Source organism: Papio anubis, chromosome 4 (assembly GCF_008728515.1).
Source record: "Papio anubis isolate 15944 chromosome 4, Panubis1.0, whole genome shotgun sequence".
NCBI lineage: Eukaryota > Metazoa > Chordata > Mammalia > Primates > Cercopithecidae > Papio > Papio anubis.
Genome location: NC_044979.1, coordinates 178,434,212 through 178,456,279, shown reverse-complemented (window position 1 = coordinate 178,456,279; position 22,068 = coordinate 178,434,212). Strand labels below are relative to the sequence as shown.

At 47.6% G+C, this 22,068-nt stretch overlaps 1 protein-coding gene across 4 annotated transcripts in view; it reads right to left on the bottom strand.

Moving 5' to 3' along the window:
• The window catches only part of PKNOX1 (PBX/knotted 1 homeobox 1), a 69,938-nt gene continuing 47,870 nt past the window's right edge, over positions 1 to 22,068 (bottom strand). For 2 of the 4 annotated variants that reach the window (XM_031665781.1, XM_017956415.3), the window contains 6 exons: positions 20,519 to 20,618; positions 19,309 to 19,406; positions 16,096 to 16,224; positions 12,393 to 12,469; positions 7,676 to 7,848; positions 3,295 to 3,651 (listed from right to left, as the gene is read on the bottom strand). In XM_031665781.1, coding sequence (XP_031521641.1) covers positions 3,440 to 3,651; positions 7,676 to 7,848; positions 12,393 to 12,469; positions 16,096 to 16,224; positions 19,309 to 19,406; positions 20,519 to 20,618 — 789 coding nt within the window. In that variant the 3' untranslated portion in view covers positions 3,295 to 3,439. Of the gene's footprint in view, positions 3,652 to 7,675; positions 7,849 to 12,392; positions 12,470 to 16,095; positions 16,225 to 19,308; positions 19,407 to 20,518; positions 20,619 to 22,068 lie in introns of all 4 variants that reach the window. The other 2 variants (XM_031665779.1, XM_031665780.1) reach the window with 2 other exon arrangements.

The window sequence follows — 22,068 nt, the reverse complement described above, 5'->3', positions numbered from 1 at the left end:
GCAAGTTTCTATTTTTAATTTTTTTGCTTTGATAAATCAATTGCTTCACAAAAATCCTTTTTAAAGACAACAATCCAAGAAAACATATTGTTACAGTATTCACATTTCAAAGATTGTCAGTTTCAAAGACCGAACATAACTAGAACGAAAGAAGATTGCTGAGTTCTTTCTAAGTGCCAGGAATGGGTTTTCACAGGGGGCAGAACCCCAGCTGGGCACCCTGATTCCTCACACAGGCAGGAGACGGATCACTCTCAGGTCACACAGACACAACTCCCGGAGCCCTTAGCCGTGAGGGTTTCCTTTGCATACTGGATAAACACTTCCACTCATCTTACTATCTGGAATCAAAGCGCAAAGGCCAAGCTAGTCCCTCGCAGGAGCGTGCAGGAATCCAGCACAGCCAGCCCTGCCACTCCTGCTCAACAGGTGCAGGGCAGCAACAACAGCAACATGCTCAATTTGGGTCTCAAGACACATTCAAAGGGAGCCTTCATAGGGAAAAATTCAACAAGAATAAAACTGGGATCAAATCTGATCATTTAAAATGAAATCTTAAAGGGGTCACACTTTTACAGATTCTTTCCACTGTCCGAGGGCTGGGGAACAGGTGTTTTAAGGTGCCAACTGACCTCAAACATGCTGGGCAGTGATTTTACAAACTGAAACGGCTTGCCATGTAGAAGCTAGTTAAAAGCACCCAGTGGAGAGAGGTTAAAGGAAACTCAGGCTATGTCCATAAGCACCCTCTCTCTACATGATCTTTATCCTATTCCTCTGAATTTAGTAAGAATTTAGGAAAGTTGAAAGTTTTCAGCTGGAGAATGCACACTGTACCATTCAGCATGGGTGTTTAACTCTCAGGCCAGAGCTTCCCAGTGCCACCGAGGTTCACACAGTGCCCTCTTTTTATAGATGGGGTCTCACTGTGTTGCTCAAGATGGAGTGCAGTGGCTATTCACAGGTGCAGGCACAGTGCACTGCAGCCTCAAACTCCTGGCACATGCCATCCTCTGCCTCAGACTCCCGAGTAGCTGGAACGAGAGGCACGCTCTACTGTGCTGGGCAAGGGCAGTGTTTAAATTCCATCCACTGCTCAGTGAATGTGATTTCTAATGCGGGAAAGAAACAGTGACCTATACATGAGTCTACATTCTGTGAATGGCTTCCACCAATCTACACTAAAGAGCAGGCAGCCCAAGAGACGGAGGGTGGTGAGGGAAGGAGGAAGGGCCGGCTGGCTTTCATGGGTGCTTATTTTAAAAAGTCAACAAAGTTGGAACTTAGGTTAAAATGATCTTGTAGACTTGACTTAAAATATGAGAAAACAGTTCACAAATGAGGAATGCAATGGTGGCTTCATTCTCGGCCAGGCATGGTGGCTCACGCCTGTAATCCCAGCACTTTGGGAGGCCGAGGCAGGTGGATCACCTGAGGTCGGGAGTTTGAGACCAGACTGACCAACATGGAGAAACCCATCTCTACTAAAAATACAAAATTAGCCAGGCGTGGTGGCGCATGTCTGTAATTCTAGCAACTCGGGAGGCTGAGGAAGGAGAATCGTTTGAACCAGGGAGGTAGAGGTTGCAGTGAGCTGAGATCGCACCATTGCCCTCCAGCCTGGGCAACAAGAGCAAAACTCTGCCTCAAAAAAAAAAAAAAAAAAGTCATTCTCTCCCCAAAAGAGCTGATAATCAAGTCTTTCAGTTAAAGCTCCTGAAAGATTTTAAAATACATTTCTGTATGTTTCCCGCTGACTTCTAAGTTATCTAGAAGTACTCCCCTATGATTAACTTCAATTAATATATTCTTTTGGGAAAAATCAGTTCCAGAAAAAACACTTCACTCGCTTAAAATGTCCCTTGGCTTACAACCAATCATTACTGTTGAATCTCAAGAATTAAAGACATTCTTGACCCTATAAACAAATGAACTTGGGCCATACCATTTCAGATGATATAAAGACATTCTGTATGAAACACTGTGTCCTGTTTTCTGAGAAAAAGCACCACTCCTAAGTAAACAAATGAAAACAAATCAAAACCGAAGAAAACAGAACCCAGCCCACTCTTTCAGTTCATCTTGTTACCAGGAAACATTAGTCCTACAGTTACTCCAAATCTCATACGGTCAAGTGAGCAGGAGGGCTCTGGAAAGTCAAAAGCAACAACGTACAACAAGAGAACACTGACGCCAGGAGACCAGCCACAAATGCAAACGTGGGAGCCAACCCGTGGGGGCTGCCGCTGCGCCCTCGCCAGACCAACTCGCCGCTGGGACTCCAGGGATGTCGGCTAGTTAAGTAATAAAGTCTGAATATCTGCTGCTTGCCCTAGCTCTGAGCCAATGGGGTAGAGCACATTTTATATTATTTATAATAAACATTCTGTGCATAACATATTTTGAATTTAAAACTTCTAAAACAATACACAGCTAACATGGTAAAGCAACCATGCAACTGTGGTCAGATTTAAATTAGACTGGAGTATGTATGGTAAGAGCTCCTAACGGATCACTGGCTACCATTTCGCCTCACTTACCTGAAGTCCTATTTAGCAAATACATTTCGATACATGTTTAGATCAAGTGTAAAATGCAATCCGAGCATTACATATCAACAAAAATCTGCAAATATCAAAATTTCATTAAATAGCTGTTTCTTTTATAGTAGTAAATGCTCATCACTACCCTGGGAGAGCAAAGAACCATGGAACAGTAGCTAACTTTGGGCAGGTTCATTAAATTTGGTCAATTCAGAACATTCCAAATTGAAATATTAATAGCAAGCATGTATTGTTTCTTTCTCTAGAAATTTTATCCTCAATATAGTCATCATCCAATTCATAACGAATTTATAAAAATAGCTTTTTTATCCAATAATTCCAGCAAGGTAAAAATAGGAGTTTCTTTTTATATATAGCAAATGAAACAGGCTCACTGGACATGAGGGGACTTAGGCTTGCTAAGCTTGCCATCCATCCACTCACGATGAAACCACACTCAGTCTAGGCGTGTGCCGTTGTCACCGCACACTGGCAGTTTCGGGTGCAGCAGCTTCTTTCAAATCCATGGGCCACACAAATAAGCCAGCCCACTGAGATCTGCTGGAACCACAGAACGAAGTGAAAACTGCATCACGGTTTAGAAAATGGCAGCGCTATTTCTTAATCTAATTAGGGATTCAAGGTGGGGAGGGAGTGGTGTGTCATTCCTCACAATCTAGCGTTAAACCTTTAAAGAATTTCTTTAAAAACACACACACACACACACACACACACTCTTGAAAGAAGTCGCTGCACCGGCAAAGACGCGCTTTAAGCTTACTATGAAATACAAAAGTGCACTCTTCTATATCTACATATAAAACATATTAGAAATAAAACTGTGTAAAATGTTTGCTGTGCAAACTCTAAAAAGTCAGGTGCATCTGCTCCTGCCCCTACTGTAGGGAGTCACTGTTCTCCAAGACAAGCCCACTGATGTGGGCAGGGGCCAGAGCACCCGCGTCCTCCTCTGTGCTGTCCACAGACTCGTCCTCGCTCTGCCCTGCCATCATGACCTGCTGCACCGCCAGGGTGGCCCCGTCCGAGGACAGAGACTGAAGGCTGTCCACGTTCATGTTCACGGGCGTGGTGATGGTGACAACAGCTCCTGCAGCAGGATGAAGGTGTGTCATTATTTAAATTAGTACTCTCAGAAAAACACTTTATTACTCAATTGGGTACTGTTTGCTTGTTTGACCTAAAGTTAAAAAAAAAAAAAAAAAAAAAACTATTTATGTTTAGGGAATGTTCAATAGGGATTTAAGAAACTGTTTCTGGGCCGGGCACGGTGGCTCACGGCTGTAATCTCAGCACTTTGGGAGGCCGAGGCGGGCGGATCACGAGGTCAGGAGATCGAGACCATCCTGGCTAACACAGTGAAACCCCGTCTCTACTAAAAATACAAAAATGAACTGGGCGTGGTGGTGGCGCCTGTAGTCCCAGCTACTCGGGAGGCTGAGGCAGGAGAATGGCCTGAACCCGGGAGGCGGAGCTCACGGTGAGCGGAGATCACACCACTGCACTCCAGCCTGGGCAACAGGGCGAGACTCCGCCTCAAAAAAACAACAACAACCAAAAAGGAAACTCTTTCTGAAATCAGCCTCAGACCACGCTTAGCTCATAAGGCCTTGGCCTAAGAACAGCCTCAGTGGAGATCAGGACTGTACAGAACACAGATTCATGGAGCAAAAAGTACTGTAGAAACAAAAAACCCAAAAACACCGAAGGAAGACACAAGAAGAATATAGTGGAGAAACAAAGTAAAGAGGAGAAGACAGAAAGAGGAAGGAAGATTCGTGTGAAAGAAGAGAAACCTTGTCACATGCCAGAGCCTGTTGTAAAACCTAACAGCAGAAGATGGAAACGGCCCAAATATCCATGAGCAAGGCCCAAATTAAAAACACTCAACAATGGAGAGGACAGGCACAGTGGCTCACAACTGTAATCCCAGCACTGTGGGAGGCCAAGGAGGGAGGATCCCTTGAGCCCAGGAGTTCCAGACCAGTCGGCCTGGACAACATAGGCAGACCCTATCTCTCTTTTTTTTTTTTGAGACGGAGTCTCGCTCTGTCGCCCAGGCTGGAGTGCAGTGGTGCGATCTCGGCTCACTGCAAGCTCCGCCTCCTGAGCCCACGCCATTCTCCTGCCTCAGCCTCCCGAGTAGCTGGGACTACAGGTGCCCGCCACTGCACCCGGCTAATTTTTTGTATTTTTAGTAGAGATGGGGTTTCACCGTGTTAGCCAGGATGGTCTCGATCTCCTGACCTTGTGATCCGCCCGCCTCAGCCTCCCAAAGTGCTGGGATTACAGGTGTGAGCCACCGCGCCTGGCCAGCAGACCCTGTCTCTACAAAAAGTTTAAAAATTAGCTGGGCATGGTGGTGCATGCCTGTAGTTCTAGCTATTCAGGAGGCTGAGGCGGGAGGATCACTTGAGCCCAGGAGGTTCAGGCTGCAGTGAACCAAGCTTGCCCCACTGCACTCCAACCTGGGTGACAGAGCAAGACCCTGTCTCAAAAAAATAAAACAAAACAAAACACTGAACAATGGAATGCTATGGTGCTACTAAACAATACAGTGGACCAACATTTACTCATCTGTAAAACTCTGCGAGATGTATTAATAAGTAATGAAAGAAAGTAGAGACAGTGTTATGTGATATGCTAACATCTGGGTAAAATTTTAACAGAGGCCCAGGAGCAGTGGCTCACGCCTGTAATCCCAGCACTTTGGGAGGCCAAGGTGGGTGGATCATGAGGTCAGGAGTTTGAGACCAGCCTGGCCAATATGGTGAAACCCCGTCTCTATGAAAGATACAAAAATTAGCTGGGTGTAGTGGTGTGCGCCTATAGTCCCAGCTACTCGGGAGGCTGAGGCAGGAGAATTGCTTGAACCCAGGAAGCAGAAGTTGCAGTGAGCTGAGATTGCGCCACTGCATTCCAGCCTGGTGACAGCCAGAGACTCTGTCAAAAAAAAAAAAAAAATTTTTTTAAAGATACACTTTCATTCATTCATGTCTGTGCATACAATATATCATGTATGCACTGGAGCTTGTACAGGAAACTGGTAACAATGGTTGTCCCTGGAGAAGTAGAAGCCAGGATTGAAGAGAGATTTACTTTTCACTGAATGTTCTTGTTTGAATGTCTTTCCTCAATAGATAGGTATTGCCTTTTCTGACAGAGGGAGACAGAGAAAGAGGGAGAAAGAAACAGAGTAACTTTCTAGCTGTACATTCTTTAAAGAGAAGACCACCACACACCCAAACCTAAAGGATGCAGTCACAGCAGTACTTGAGGACACTCTGGTTTAAATGCATATAACACAACTCAAGAAAGGCTAAATGGAGACAAAATAAGTGTGATTCACAGCCCATCCTAACCAGGGGGCCAGCACCCCCCGCGCAAAGTCACCTGCGCATTCAGTGGAGAACCCATCAGCGCCTGCCACAGGGAACTGACTTGAGGTCGAGGGAAGAACCGTCTGAAAAGACCACAGAGAACACAGCCCAGCGCTCACACAGGTAGCCTGGAAAACTCATTGTCTTCAGGCACTGGATGGAGAACTCAGGAAGGTCTGGCCTCAGCTGGGATAATCTGCGCTAGTCTGAGCACTGCTGGGGACCACCCACAAGGATCACACTGCTCCCAAGTGACCTAACTGCGCTTCAGAGCAAAGCTCAAGAAGACTTATGGGAATACAAAAACATCCAGCACCTCAAAAGGCCAAATTCCCAATGCCTGGCATCCAGCGAGATGACTAGGCATGAAAAGAGGCAGGAAAACCTGTCATAAGGAGGAAAATCAATCAGCTGAAACTGACCCAGAGCTGACAGATGTTAGAATTCGCAGAGAAGGACATCAAAACAGTGGCAGCAACTGTATTCTGTGTGTTCAAAACTTTAGTAGACTCATGAAAGACAGGAAAGACTCAAACAGAACTTCTGGAGATATGAAAACTACAAGGTCTAAGATGAAAACCACACTGGATGGGATGAGCATAAGATGAATCCGTACAGAAGAAAAGATTAGTGCAGCGGAAGGAGAGTCACAGAAATCACCCAAAATTAAACACAGAGAATCTAACAAACTGGAAGGAACATCAGGAACTGTGTGAAACTTTTCACCACCTATTACACAGGCACTGAAGTCCCTAAAAAGGGCTGCAGGAGGAAGGTGAGAAAATACGGTTGAAGAAATAATGGCCCCAAACTTTCCTAACTGAATAAGGTTCTATCGCTGCCAGAAAAAAGAAAGAAGAGGAAATACCACCATTTACATAGACTTAAAAACCCATGCACACAGGCCGGGCGCGGTGGCTCACGCCTGTAATCCCAGCACTTTGGGAGGCCGAGGCAGGCGGATCATGAGGTCAGGAGATCGAGACCATCCTGGCCAACATGGTGAAACCCCGTCTCTACTAAAATACAAAAAATTAGCCAGGTGTGGTGGTGGGCACCTATAGTCCCAGCTACTCGGGAGGCTGAGGTAGGAGAATGGCGAGAACCTGGTAGGCAGGGGTTGCAGTGAGCCGAGATCGCGCCAGTGAACTCCAGCCTGGGCGACAGAGTGAGACTCCGTCTCAAAAAAAAAAAAAAAACAACAAAAAACGCATGCACACAAAACCATCAAAAATATGAAGACCTCACACGAACAGACAGATGCCTATAAAACACATCAGAATGGCTGCCTGTGTCAGGGGATGGAGGGCAGAGGCCACAGAGAATAAGCAAAAACAAGAGAAGGGCATGGAGGATGAAGAGAAAGAAGACACATGCTGAGAACGGGGTAAGTCCCTCCTCCGCACCTGGAGTCGGAGGGAAAAGGAGAACAAACACAGAAGCAAAGGAGCAGATCCACTGTCCGTGACCGTGTCTTGGAGGCAGAATTAATGACTTCATTATCTCTATCATGTGTTTTACATTCTCTACTACTGGTGCTCCTAACTCTCACTGAGAGCTCCCATGCACCCAGAATGCAGCTTCCTCATGTTTTAGTTGCAGAGAAAGAGAACCACATGTACTTTCGTCCACCGCATGACCTGAGGCTCACAGCTAACAGGCCCAATCCAGGCCTCTTGTTCAAAATCCCCACCCCACGGTCCACTATGTCTGGCCTTGGCCGGCCACCCATACCTTCTGACATGGTGAGCTCGCTCGGCGGTGGCTGTGCAACTCCTGATGCAATAGAGTCAGGCCAAAACCTCTGAACTGGCCGGTTCTGAGCTGTCTTTTTCTTTGTTTTGGGGGTCTCTGAACAACTTGAATCCAACATTGGCTGAAGAATTCGTCTTCTGGCATTGATGAACCTGGAGTTGACAAAGAGAAGCTTCCATGAAAACAGACTTCATAAAGACCCTATACAGGATTAACAAATCCCAACAAACACACTGCTCTATGAACCACGCTACAAAGAATAACTCACGTTCTCCACTATAAGAACTACTTAAAAGGACTCAACACTATTCTAAATTATCTAAATGCCCAGAAACACAGAGCCTGTTGTTTTAAAAATCATGTAAATAAGGACCAACTCGTCCATGGCACTTTTTTTTTTTTTTTTTGCCTTAACTCCTTTAGTGCGTGTTTGTGAACTAGATACTCATAGCAACATAAATGATACTGTTGAATTTGTGAATCTGACACTATTTTCCCTAAGGAAGAAAAATGTTAAAGCAGCAAGACTTTCTGTAGTGTCATCATGCCTGAGGCGATCGGGCAGTCTGCACTCGTCTGGACGTCACCAGATGACCAACGTGGCAGAGCCTCTGGGTGGCAACATGTCTGAGCCATCAGGGAATGGGACTGCCACCTCCTTTTGTTTCACCACAAAGCACGATCTAAGGCAAGAGCTGCATCTTTTCAAAAACTATTCCCAATGATGAGCTGTTTCTTAGATGACTGAAGGCGTAAGTCATCCAGTAGCCCTAGACATGTGGCTAGCACGGCACATATGCACCAGCAGTGATGAAATCCCCAACAGATGTTAGCGGCTCTGTCAAACTAGGAACTCACACCTGTGATAAGACCCCACAGAGAACAAGACCAGCAACAATCACAGGTTGGCAAGGCAGGCTGGACACTGTTTTTGTTTTTTTGAGATGGAGTCTCTCCCTGTTGCACAGGCTGGAGTGCAGTGGCACGATCTCAGCTCACTGCAACCTCTGCATCCCGGGTTCAAGTGATTCTCCTGCCTCAGCCTCCCGAGTAGCTGGGACTACAGGCGCCCGCCACCACGCCCAGCTAATTTTTGCACTTTTAGTAGACAGGGGGTTTCACCATGTTGGCCAGGATGGTCTCGATCTCTTGACCTTGTGATCTGACCGCCTTGGTCTCCCAAAGTGCTGGAATTACAGGCGTGAGCCACCGCATCCGGCCTAACAGTCACAGGTTGGCAAGGCAGGGTAGACATTGTTTCATATCAAATGAGTATGACAGCAATCTCAAAATACATTAAGATTAAGGGCTGCTGTCTTCAGTTCCCATTCTTATGCTCTGAGCTGTTGCCTTTAAATCTGAGCAAGTGCAAGGAGACGCAAATTCCCAGGCTGGCTCTTCCTCCTGCAGTGACTGGAGGACAAAGATAGCGACCCAGACATGCGTTCTGCTGCACCTGCCACCCTGTGCCACCGACTGGGCCACTTTGCTACAAAAGAAGCTGCAATGGAAAGAAACGGAAAGAAAAACAACATCCGTCCCATGAAAGTACCTGTGAAACCAGAACCCGTCCAGATTCACACATTACCCCAACCTAATGCAGAAGCGGCAATACCAACCATGCTTAAGGCCTCATTTCTGTCTTCTTTGTTCAGTAACACGAGTGATAAAGTCGTTGACCTCCTATTAGAGTCACACATTGCTCGTCTAGTAAAAGCCAGACTTCTCTGTCTGGATAGCTGAGTAGCCACATTCATGGTATCAGGGAAATAAAAGCATTACTTTTAGACTCAGATTCTACTCTGGTGTGTCACTGTGACAACTTCTCTCTTTTTTTAGTGCCCCCCTCTGCAAAACAACAGAACTAGAACTGGATCAGCTCTAATGTTGCCTAATTTTAAAATTCTACGGTTTTTAAAATATCTACAATCAGATTAGGACACGGTCTTAATAATAATGAAGCAGATTGGATCCCACCATGCTTCATTTAGAGGAACCTGGTGATCCCTGCAGCACAAGCTCCATGGCTACCCACAACCCCAACAAGACCTGGGAGGGAAGGTCCCACTGCTATTGGAATGTGTTTTTTTTTTTTTTTTTTTTTGAGATGGAGTCTCACCCTGTCGCCCAGGCTGGAGTGCAATGGTGCGATCTTGGCTCACTGCAACCTCTGCCTCCCAGGTTCAAGCCATTCTCCTACCTCAGCCTCCTGAGTAGCTGGGATTACAGGTGCATGCCACCACACCCAGCTGATTTTTCTACTTTTAGTAGATACAGGGTTTCACCATGTTGGTCAGGCTGGTCTTGAATTCCTTACCTCATGATGTGCCTGCCTCGGTCTCCCAAAGTGCTGGGATTATAGGTGTGAGCCACTGTGCCTGGCCTGTAATGTGTTTTTATTTATTTTTATTTATTTATTTATTTTTGAGATGGAGTCTCGCTCTGTCGCCTAGGTTGGAGTGCAGTGGCGCGATCTCGGCTCACTGCAAGCTCCACCTCCCGGGTTCATGCCATTTTCCTGCTTCAGCCTCCCAAGTAGCTGGGACTACAGGCGCCCACCACCACGCCCGGCTAATTTTTTGTATTTTTAATAGAGATGGGGTTTCACTGTGTTAGCCAGTATGGTCTCGATCTCCTGACCTCATGATCCGCCCTCGGCCTCCCAAAGTGCTGGGATCACAGGCGTGAGCCACCGTGCCCAGCCTGTAATGTGTTTTTAAATCCTTCTTATTCAAAGCTGCTACCAGCAGAGGCATGAGCTAATGATGGGTGTGTACATCTCACTCCAAGATGTAATGTTTGTAAATATAAAAGAAAAGAAAGTCAGAAAAAGTAAAAATAGCTACAAATATTAAGCAGTTCAGAAATTTAGAATTTTTAAAAGTTACATTATTAAACTGTTAATAATACTAAAAATCAAAAGTTGATACTAAACCTAGATAAGACAATTTGTTAATGCAACATAGTAGCAAGTCAGGGAACACCAGAAATCATGAACAAAGGAAAGCGGGAGGGTGCTGAGCAGTGACCGGGCACCAGCACATCCAGAGAAGCATCCCTCCCCCTTCAGCTCACCCACCACAGGTGTGCCCCAGCCAAAGCATGTGGTTTCCACATAGACTCCAGGAAAACCACCAAGAACACGAGCAGTAGGTAACAACCATCGCAGCAACAACATACTCAGAACCTTTAAAGTTTTGTTAATATTCTATTTAAAAGATTTAACAGGAAATAACGCAAATAGTACAGTCTGTTGTGACTACACAAATCTAAAAGAATGGCAAGAGTGCAGGATCGCGGAAGTGCTTACGCAACCCTGAGGCGTGCCTCCTGCACACACGACTGCACAAAGACGAAGACTTTCCTGCTGGAACTTCGACAAGTTCACATTTTAGCACAGTTAAGATAAAGATAATAATGTTTACAACTGGAAGAATTTGTGCTTTCTTCTTTTATGCATGCCAGTTTTATTAAGCTGAAATTGTTTCCTACATCTGAACAATAAGTAAATTTAAAAAATGAGACAAGTGACTAATAACCAAAATGGAAGACCACCCCCCACTTCAGTGCCACTTAGGAACACGGGCTTGTGGCCACAGTCTAAGTGTCCACAGCAACGTCTGACAGCAGAACTAGAAGGGGACGTTTAATGAAATGTCCTCCTGGGCATTTCTCTCCTAGGAATGGCTCCCAGCCTCTGCCATGGAGCAGGACCTCCACAAGAAAAAGCAGCAGAGGGTCCCCCCATGGGGCAGGACCTCTCACTTTTGGCCTCCCACCATCCCAAAGTGCATCCACTAACAACACATCACAGTTCTGTTATACCTTTTTTTCTTCTTCTTCCTTTTTGTGGAGAATGAGGTCTCGCTATATTGCTCAGGCAGGTCTCGAACTGCTGGTCTTAAGCTATATCCTGCCTCTGCCTCCCCGAGAGCTGGGATTACAGGCGTGAGCCACCGCACCCGGCCTCACATCACCGTTTTGTATGAGTGTGGGGCTTAGGGGACAGCAGCACCCTAGAGAAATAGTTATTTTTTTTTCTTTTTTTAAGACGGAGTCTCGCTCTGTTGCCCAGGCTGGAGTGCAGCAGCACCATCTCAGCTCACTATAAGGTCTACCTCCTGGGTTCACGCTCTTCTCCTGCCTCGGCCTCCCAAGTAGCTGGGACTACAGGCGCCCATCACCACGCCCAGCTAATTTTTTGTATTTTTAGTAGAGATGGGGTTTCACTGTGTTAGCCAGGATGGTCTCGATCTCCTGACCTTGTGATCTACCTGCCTCGGCCTCCCAAAGTGCTGGGATTACAGGTGTGAGCTACTGCGCCTGACCGAAAAACAGCTCTAAAGAGGCAGGCAGGATGCAGTCCATAATGAGGTATTGATATGAAAACTTGGGTTGAATCTGGTTTATTCCTAAGTCTCCTGCTCCCACTGCCCATTAAAAGAACTCATATTTTTAGTCAGGCGCAGTGACTCACACCCATGATCCCAGGACTTTGAGAGGCTAGGGTGGGAGGATCACTTGAGGCCAGGAGTTTGAGACCAGCCTGGGCAACACAGCAAGACCTGTCTCAGTTGGGAAAAAAGAAAACAAGGGATCTGCTATTTTCAGCAAGATTTCACTATATATTGGTGCCAGCATTTCCAAGTGCTCTACCGTGCTGACAGGCATGATTTCGGGAAGCAGGGCACCTTACCAGTTGTTGACTTGGAGTAGTGTCAAATTTGTCTGAGCAGCAATCTGTTTTTTCTCATCCTCTGTTGGGTAGGGATGCTGAAAATAAAAAGGAGGGTTACCACGGCCTTCGAGTTTACAAAGGAAATCAAGATGATCTAGGCAAAATGTGAGCATTACATAATCATCAGAAAATAATGGTAACATCAACAGTGCTTCTAGCCAAAACCTAACTGGAGTCTCACAGAACAAAGTGTTTCTCCTAGTACCAGGAACGTCCTAGTGCCTCAGTGGCTGGTTAGTGCACAGGTCAAGGTGGGCCGCCCCCATGTCTAGGTTCAGCGCTTGGCCGCCCCCATGTCTAACGGTTCAGCGGTGGCGATGACAGCAGTGACATCACCAGGAGCAGCTGTGCCGTCCAGCGGTGAGTCTACGTCTACAGACTTTGTATCAACTTTATTGAACTTTAACTTACGAACAATAAACTACATCCATGTAAACAGGATGGATGGATGGATGGATTCTGGCCCCGGAGCCTCTGCCACAAGCAACACACAGCACATTTCAATTACCTTGTCCATTCTATAATAATTCACTGATTCCTCAGAAGCACCTGCTGAGATGGTCACTGTCACTGTCTTTATTTTACAGAAAAGGAGACTGAGGCATGAAGTGTTTACAAACTGCCCCCATCCCACAGCTGGTGAAACGGGTGGAGTAGGAAATGGCCAGGCAGGCTGGGGGACACGTTGCCATCATGGGTACCACAAGAATCAACTGACACTGGGATGAGCTGATGCCATCGACGGCTTTCCTGGGATGAGATCTCTGCTGGATTCACCTGTGCCGTCAGTAAGGAACTGAACCCAGGGCTGGCACCAGGAGTGCCCGCTATGCTATTCTTTTATGTATGATTGAAACATTTCACATACAAAAAATCCAACCAGAGGGCTGGGCAGGGTGCCTCACGCTGTAATCTCAGCACTTTGGGAGGCCAAGGCAGGTGGATCACTTGAGGTCAGGAGTTTGAGACCAGCCTGGCCAATATGGTGAAACCCCATCTCTACTAAAAATACAAAAAATGAGCTGGGTGTGGAGGCGGGTGCCTGTATGCCCAGCTACTTGGGAGGCTAAGGCAGGAGAATTGCTTGAACCTGGGAGGCGGAGGCTGTAGTGAGCTATCACCCCACTGCACTCCAGCCTGGGCAACAAGAGCAAAACTCCATCTAAAAAAAAAAAAAATCTGGCCGGGTGCAGTGGCTCACGCCTGTAATCCCAGTATTTTGGAAGGCCAAGGTGGGTGGATCACGAAGTCAGGAGATCAAGACCATCCTGGCTAACATGGTGAAACTGCGTCTCTACTAAAAATACAAAAAATTAGCCGGGCCTGGTGGTACGCACCTGTAGTCCCAGCTACTTGGGAGGCTGAGGCAGGAGAATTGCTTGAACCCAGGAAACAGAGGTTGCAGTGAGCCGAGATCGCGCCACAGCACTCCAGCCTGGGAGTGCAGGAAAAAAAAAAAAAAAAAAATCCAACCAGAACTAAATAGCAAAACTCACAGAAGTACCAACCGTAAATGATTTCTAGCTATGCTAAATAATTTCTCCAAGATTGATGACTGTCTATATGTGGAAACCAATGCGACATTTACTCTAAAACCTGAATGCACTAAAGTCCCTGATTTTGGATCAACAGGGACGCAGGAGAATGAACGGCACCAACTGAGTCAGCAGAGGGAGTTTACTCGGCTTTGATGTGAAAGGGACGTTGAGAGTGGCGTGGAGACACCCCTGCTTATCGCAGGCGGATGGAGCAGCCTCGGATGTGCCTCAGCAGTGATGCGCTTGTTTCCTCAAACTAACTGGCAGTGTGACTCAACTTGATTCCATCAATGAGCGTGTGGCTCTGAGCTCAAAGTCATGGAAACAGAAATACTGTTCTCCCCCTTTAAAAAGCTCATAAAATCGAAACAGAGCAGGAAACACCAGCACACAAGCAGAAAACACCAAACGGCCAGAGATGCTGCCCCAGAGTGTGCGGGAAGCACAGGGGGACGGCACTGCCAAGAAACGAGGGCAAGGAGGGGCTGAGGACGCCTCACGGGAAGAAAAGCAGCATCTTCACTGGACATGATGAGCGGGTTTATTGTTTCAGAAATTATTAAAACATTCAAGGAAAGCTGAAAGGAGAGTACTCACCCAATCCCACCACTTGGTGTTGTTCTGTGATTATATTATACATATACTGATTGGCTGTAATAATCACGATGTGTGTAAATATAGCGACATGCTGCCTTGTGACTTCCTATCCTTCACTAAACCTCCCGACTGCTTAGAGCCCTCATTCCTTATGTTAACTATCCGTGTGATACTCCATCAAACCGGTACGTCCTCATCTACATGCCGACCCGCTTTCCATTATTATACTGAACAACACTAACATTCTTACACAAATCTTTCCGTTTCCTTGTGACTGATCTCTTTGGGCCAATTTCTCAGAGCGGCCCGCCTGCTCACAGGTGGCATTTCTTTCTCCTGACATGTGCTGCTCGCTGCCTTACGTCCGTGGAAGCAGCTCGGTGGAGACCAAGAGGCCAGAGCAGGCAAGCGGAAAAGGCACAGCCAAGGCTCCAGCCAGGCCTTCCGCCCAGGAGAGGGCCCTTCCCCTCCCGGGACCACCCAGTAATACCACCTGTCAGTTTCACGCCCTCGGGCCAGTCACTCCCATGGACCCCTTCCTCAACCGAGGAGCCCGAGGCAGCCAGAGAAAAGTGGGCCACGAGATGGCGAGATGACCATGGGCTCAGGGTCCCATGGTCAGGGGAGGGTAAGGACAGAGTGCTGAGGAGAAACAGGCCTCAGCCCCAGTGGACGTGCCCTGGAGAGGAGACAGCAGGAGGGAAGGGCAGATGCCGCGCAGAAGGCCGAGGAGGAGGAGGCTGAGAAGACGGGCGGATATGGCCACAGTCCCACACCAATCAGCGGTGACAGCGGGAGAGAAGGGCAAACACTTAGGGCCAAGCCAAACTGGTGTCTGCCTTCCTGCCTCGGCCTCCCTGTGCTTGCCCCAGGAGAGCCCCGCCTGCTCTCTTCTGCCCTGGATCAGCAGGCTGGCAGCAATGGTGACACACAGACTGCGGAGCAGGTCCCCCCAAGCAACTCAGCAAGCAGGCCCACCACCGCACTTCCTAAGATGTCCTGGGGATGGGGAGAACCCGCGGCCATGCCCCGGCGGAGGAAGCCGGGTGCACATGTGCTGGGTAAACCGACGCTCCCCGTGGGACAGACTCGCTTCCAGCAAAAGGTACCCACCCGGTGGCCCGCCCGTAGGTGCACCCGGCACTGAGATGTCTCTAACCGGTCTCGGCTTCCTTGTCAACCCAACACACAGAAACACAGCAACTTCCCCTGTGCGGCCCCAGAACACCCCTTCTCTGCCCACTTTTCTGGCTCACCTGATCCCATCGCCCTTCGTGGTGGGCTGTCTCGCACACACGTGCACAGCTCACATGCGCCCGGGCGCTCCTTCACGGCGGCCCTCACTGCCCTTCAAGTTTCCTGCAGCAGTGCCCCACGCTCCCCCCATTATGGACATGCCACGAAGTCCTGAAAGTCAGGCCTTTGACTTTCTGAGCCCAGAGAAGTAACCCTTTTCCATGACACATAAGCCAGAGAGCAAGTGTCGCAGAGAGCTGCAAGGCAAGGGCCGGCCCAGCCGTCCTTACCCCGATGTGCTGGAAGAGCCAGGACCGCATCACGTTTGTGGCGTGCTTCGGCAGGACGCCCCTCTTGTTCTTAGATGAACCATCATCTTGATGCAAGATGCTGAGATCTTGGTTTAACTGTAACTGAAGCTTTTAAACAGTTGAAAAATAACATTAGAAAGCATAGGAAATTCTCACATATCGAAGTACTTACAACTGCAGGTGGAGAAAACAGCGAAGGATCGGACAGGGAAAGGACTAGTAGTCAAGGCCCATGCACAGGAACCCTGTGTGGACTGATGTTTCAGGACGTGGTTCCCTCCCATTACTGGGCTTTTCTTTTTTTTTTGAGACAGGATCTTGCTCTGTCGCTCAGGCTGGAGTGCAGTGGTGCAATCACAGCTCACTGCAGCCTTGAACTCCTGGGCTCAAGCGATTCTTCCAGCTCAGCCTCCTGGGTAGCTGGGACCAGACTCACATGTCACCACACCCATCTAATTTCATCTACTTTTTGTAGAGGCAGGGTCTCGCCCTCTTGCCCAGGCTGGCACATGATAAGTCTTTGCACTAGTGACTTGGCTCTGCAGAGGCCTCTCAGGCAGGGAGGCTCAGAGCCTATCCTCTGCAGGCAGGAATGCCGTGCTCCTCTCACCCACCACCTGTTCCCACCTGTGTCTCCTGCAGTGAGGTCAGTGAGAACATGTGACTTCCTAGCCAAAAAGGGACATCAAGAACCAATGAGAATGAACAGGGACACCAGAAAATCCAACTGTCAAGAGTAGGATACGCCAGGGGAGCAGAGGGGAAAGAAACAGAAACAGCACAAAGGCAGAAAGAGGGGCCGCAGAACAGGAGAGCACAGGCTGACTCCTTGTTCCAAATGCCTCTGCAGGCACTGGAGATACGGACCTTCCCTCCTGTCACCCAGGAAAGAATAGGCTACTCTGCCAACTCGATTTTAAAAGAAAAAGATGTGAATGGCATTTCTTTGTTAAATTCTTTCTCACAAAACACGAGAGAAGATCTGCTCGTTACAAGGCCGTGCTCCAGGCCCTGGCACGGCCTCCCTCACATGTCATTTCCCTCCCCAGGTGCCTGCTGAGATGACGCTGCCACTGCGCACTGCACAGACCAGGGAAGGAAGAAGGCAAAATCACTCCGTAGGGTCCGCAGCATGGATAGGTCAGCCTATTTAAGAACTCACATATAAACCTAACTTCAGTCCAGGCACGGTGGCTCACACCTGTAATCCCGGCACTTTGGGAGGCCAAGGCAGGAGGACTATTTGAGCCCAGGAGTTCAAGACCAGCCTGGGCAACATAGGGAGACCTTGTCTTTACAAAAATATTTTAAAATTAACTGGGCAAGGTGGCACATGCCTGTAGTCCCAGCTACTCAGGAGGCGGAGGCGGGAGGATTGCTTGAGCCTGGGAGGTCAAGGCTGCAGGGAGCTGTGTTTGTGCCACTGTACTCCAGCCTGGGTAACAGAGCGAGACCTTGTCTCTTGGGAAAAAAAAAAAAGGAAAAAAGAACAGAGAGATACCCACGTTAAAAAAAAAAAAATCAGAGCACCTGCAAAAAAAGAGAAGCCTCTAAAAGATGAGAAAAACACAAAAGATTGGAAAAAACAACACCAACCTTCTTGAGACCCAGGTGCGGCAGCTCACACCTGTAATCCCAGCACTTTGGGAGGCCGAGGCAGGCGGATTGCTTGAGCCCAGGATTTCGAGACCAGACTGGCCAACATGGTGAAACCCATTTCTACTAAAAATACAAAAATTAGCTGGGCATAGTGACACACACATGTAATCCCAGCTACTCAGGAAGCTGAGGCAGGAGAATCACTTGAATTTGGGAGGTGGAGGTTGCAGTGAGCCGAGATCACACCACTACACCCCAGCTTGGGCGACAGAGTGAGACTTCATCTCAGAAAAACAAAACACAAAAGTAATGCTTTCTCAATGTGGGTTAGAAAGGATTTTCAACCCGGAATTCTACAAGTAAACAGGGCATATCAAATATGAGATCAAAATAAACTCATTTTTAGGTTTGCAAAGTCTCAAAAAAAATGTGGGTTTTTTGTTTATTTTATTTGAGATGGAGTTTTTCTCTTATTGCCCAGGCTGAAGTGCAGTGGCATGATTTTGGCTCACTGCAACCTCCGCCTCCCAGGTCAAGTGATTCTCCTGCCTCAGCCTCCCGAGTAGCTGGGATTATAGACATGCACCCGACGTCCAGCTAATTTTTGCATTTTTAGTAGAGACGGGGTTTCACTACGTTGGACAAGCTAGTCTCAAACTCCTAACCTCAAGAGATCCAACCATCTTGGCCTCCCAAAGTGCTGGGATTATAGGCGTGGGCCACCGTACCCGGCCAGAATCAATGTTTTTTTTGTTTGTTTGTTTTGTTTTTTTTTGAGATAGAGTCTCACTCTGTCGCCCAGGCAGGAGTGCAGTAGCACGATATCGGCTCACTGCAACCTCTGCTTCCTGGGTTCAAGCAATTCTCCTGCCTCAGCCTCCCAAGTAGCTGGGATTACAGGCATGCACCACTGCGCCCAGCTAATTTTTGTATTTGTAGGGATGGGCTTTCACCATATTGGCCAGGCTAATCTCAAACTCCTGACCTCGTGACCTGCCCGCCTTGGCCTTTACTGGGAATTCAGGCGTCACCGTGCCCGGTCCAGAATCAATGTTCTTAAAGTAAGAACTGATAACACACACCAAAGACTGGCAAGGTTCGGCAGCCACAGAGATCGCATCACTGCGCTCCAGCCTGGGTGACAGAGAGGCCTGAAAGCCTGGACCCGACGACACTGTCATGATGGAGGTGTGGGCCAGGCTCTCTGGTCTGAAAAGTTTGCCTGGCAGTTCTGCCGTGCCCTCTGTGGGGACCGCGAGGGAATGTGTGCCTACAAGACCTCTGCCCCTGGTGGACGCACACATGATCCAACGCTAGCACTGGATAACTGTGCGGGGGGGCGGGGGCTGGGGGGGGTGGTTATGAGTGACTTTTTTCCTGTTCCTTCAGAATTTTCTGAACTTTGCAAATTATCTACAATGAGAGAGATAAGAGTACAAAGAAACAAAACACTGACATTCAGAGAAACCAGAAATTGCTACACAAGAGAAAGGCTCTTCAGGCAGAGGGAAGAGCTCATGCTTGTTCTACCTGTGCCCTTCCCTGTGTGGGCAGCACTCGCCCCCAAAGCCTTCCATAAAATGGCGCACGCACCTGGGAGTTCTGGATCCTAATTGTCCCGGGCGACAATGTCTGTGTGACCACTTGGCCTTGGGGAGTGACGACTGTGACAGGCTGATACACTGTGCCACCTCGAAAGGGAGAATAAAAAATATGAGGCTGCTTTTAAGTCTCAATGATTTAAGCCATTCTTTTTTCTGTTTCTGTAGAGACAGGGATCTTGCTTTGTTACCCAGGATGGTCTCTAACCCCTGGTCTCAACTCATCCTCTCGCCTTGGCCTCCCAAAGTGCTAGGATTACAGATGTGAGGCACTGTGACCAGCCCTCTTCTTGATATACTTACAAAAGGAATAAAATCCCTAGTTTGATGAGCTTTTTAATCATTTCAAATGATCAACAATCCTTTGCCAGTTGACTTGTCACTATAAAGTATCACAAACTCCCTGGGTAGGCTACTCGGGCACCTGCAGCAGTGGGTGGGCAGGTGGGTGAGCACTAGGTGCCCGGCAGCCCACCCAGTCCGCCTCACACACCACCAACCGACCTGGGGCGTGAGGGCTCCCTTCCTTCTGCAAGCCTCTGTTTTCTACTTTTTCCTAAAATTAGCACATGTTAAGGATTTGGGCAAGGGTACTAAATAATAACTATTTTATTCTAGTTATATTTTTGGATAAATGGTGCTTTCTTTTTCCCACTGAGGTTTCCCTTTGTGCTATTATGTGAGGTCTTTGGTGTAAATTTCTACCCCTCCCTCCCTGCCTGTCCCATTTCCATGATGCTTTGTGTTTTCAATGTTCTCTACGCACCAGGAAACTCTGGAGTCTGTCCCCTTCCTGTAACAGTTTTTGTTCTACAAGTAATACTAACGCTAAGACTGCATTTTTATTTGATTATCATCAATTAATGATAAAACTTAAGATTTTCAGGGTGCTATTAAAAGCACAACAAAAAACTATGTTATTTGAAAATGACAACTGGTTTTTGGTGTTATTTTCAACTCCTATATAAAACCTTTTTTCTTTCCAATATATTTTTGGTAGAGAAATAAAGAAACATAATCTACATAAAATATTTGTTATTGAGTATTAACAAGAAAGAGGCATTCAGAGACCTCTAGCTTCTAACATTGCTATATTAGAAAATGGCATTAACTTAAAATTATATTTATACTGTCAATCTAACACACAGGACCATTTTCTGCAAAACCTCATGGAGAGCGTGTCCATTTTTCCGTCATCGTACCTGCCACGGTCGCCATGGCTACGTTTCCCTGCTGCAGCGCAGATGCTGGCACCACAATTCCTTGAGGGCTGATGGTGCCTGTAATGGCACTTTGAATCTGCTGCAAGTCAGAACACACACGTTGAAAGAATTACTAGAAAACGGAAAACCCATGTTTAAAACTTTAAAATAAGTAGCATAATGACACCATTAAAAAGGGAAGGAGAAGCTTGAGGGAAAGAACACCCTCAGGTGACGTGGCTTCGGAACGCACGCACCACACACGGAAAGCAAGAGATGCACAACGGTGTATTAAACACAACAAGCCAGCCTGCAACGTCAGCCCGCACTGTGGCTCCCAAAAGATTACCATCATCTCACTGCCATATTCCATGTGCCTTACAGCCCAGGAGGATGACAAGGAAGACCCTGCATTCTGATCACACACCTTTTTCAATAGACTTGGCTTGGTGGACTCTTGAGTGTTCCATGAACCAAGCTCTTCCTGACCGATAAGAACATTCAAGAGATTATAGGCCGGGCGCGGTGGCTCAAGCCTGTAATCCCAGCACTTTGGGAGGCCGAGACGGGCGGATCACGAGGTCAGGAGTTCGAGACCATCCTGGCTAACACGGTGAAACCCCGTCTCTACTAAAAAATACGAAAAACTAGCTGGGCGAGGTGGCAGGCGCCTGTAGTCCCGGCTACTCGGGAGGCTGAGGCAGGAGAATAGCGTAAAAACCCGGGAGGCGGAGCTTGCAGTGAGCTGAGATTCGGCCACTGCACTCTAGCCTGGGCGACACAGCGAGACTCTGTCTCAAAAAAAAAAAAAAAAAAAAAGAGATTATAGCATGGGCCTGGGAGGCACTGGAAGCGAGCAGGGCTGAGGTATTCCAAGTTGTGCTGGGGAGTCAGCCTCTGGCACCCACCTTGACTCTTGACCCCAGCACAAGTGTGATCATGGCTTTCCCCGGTGCTCTTGCTTGTACAGTGCTTGGAACTGTGCCCGGCCCACAGCGAGCTCCATGCAAATGTTCGTCCATGCGCCATGGAGGACTCTAGGCATCTGGGGTTAGATCCACATGGGCCACTTTATCCACTGACTGTAAAGCCTGGGTGGGCAGCTGGCAGGGGAGAGGAGCCTACGGTGCCGGGCCCGGCACACTCACATGCCCCGACATGTGAGCAGTTAAATAGCATAAGGGGACACCACCCCAAAGCGTTGACTCTGTGGGCCACCACTGAGCGGAACGTGTAAGCTTAGCGGCTACGCTTCAAGCCTGCCACATTAATTTGGTTGTAATAAAAGTTAAGCTAGTCAAATCAATCATCCCAGCTCCCACCTTAAGATCTTAGAAAAACAGGAACATCACAAACCCAAAGCAGAAGAAAGGAAATAATAAAGATCAAAGTGAAATCAATGAAACTGAAAACAGAAAAACAACCAAAAAAAAAAAAAAATCAATAAAACAAAATACTGTTCTTTGAAAATTACACAAACCTCTAGAAAGACCAAAAAAAAAAAAAAAAAAAGAGAGAGACACAAAAGACCAATATCGGAAATAAAACCA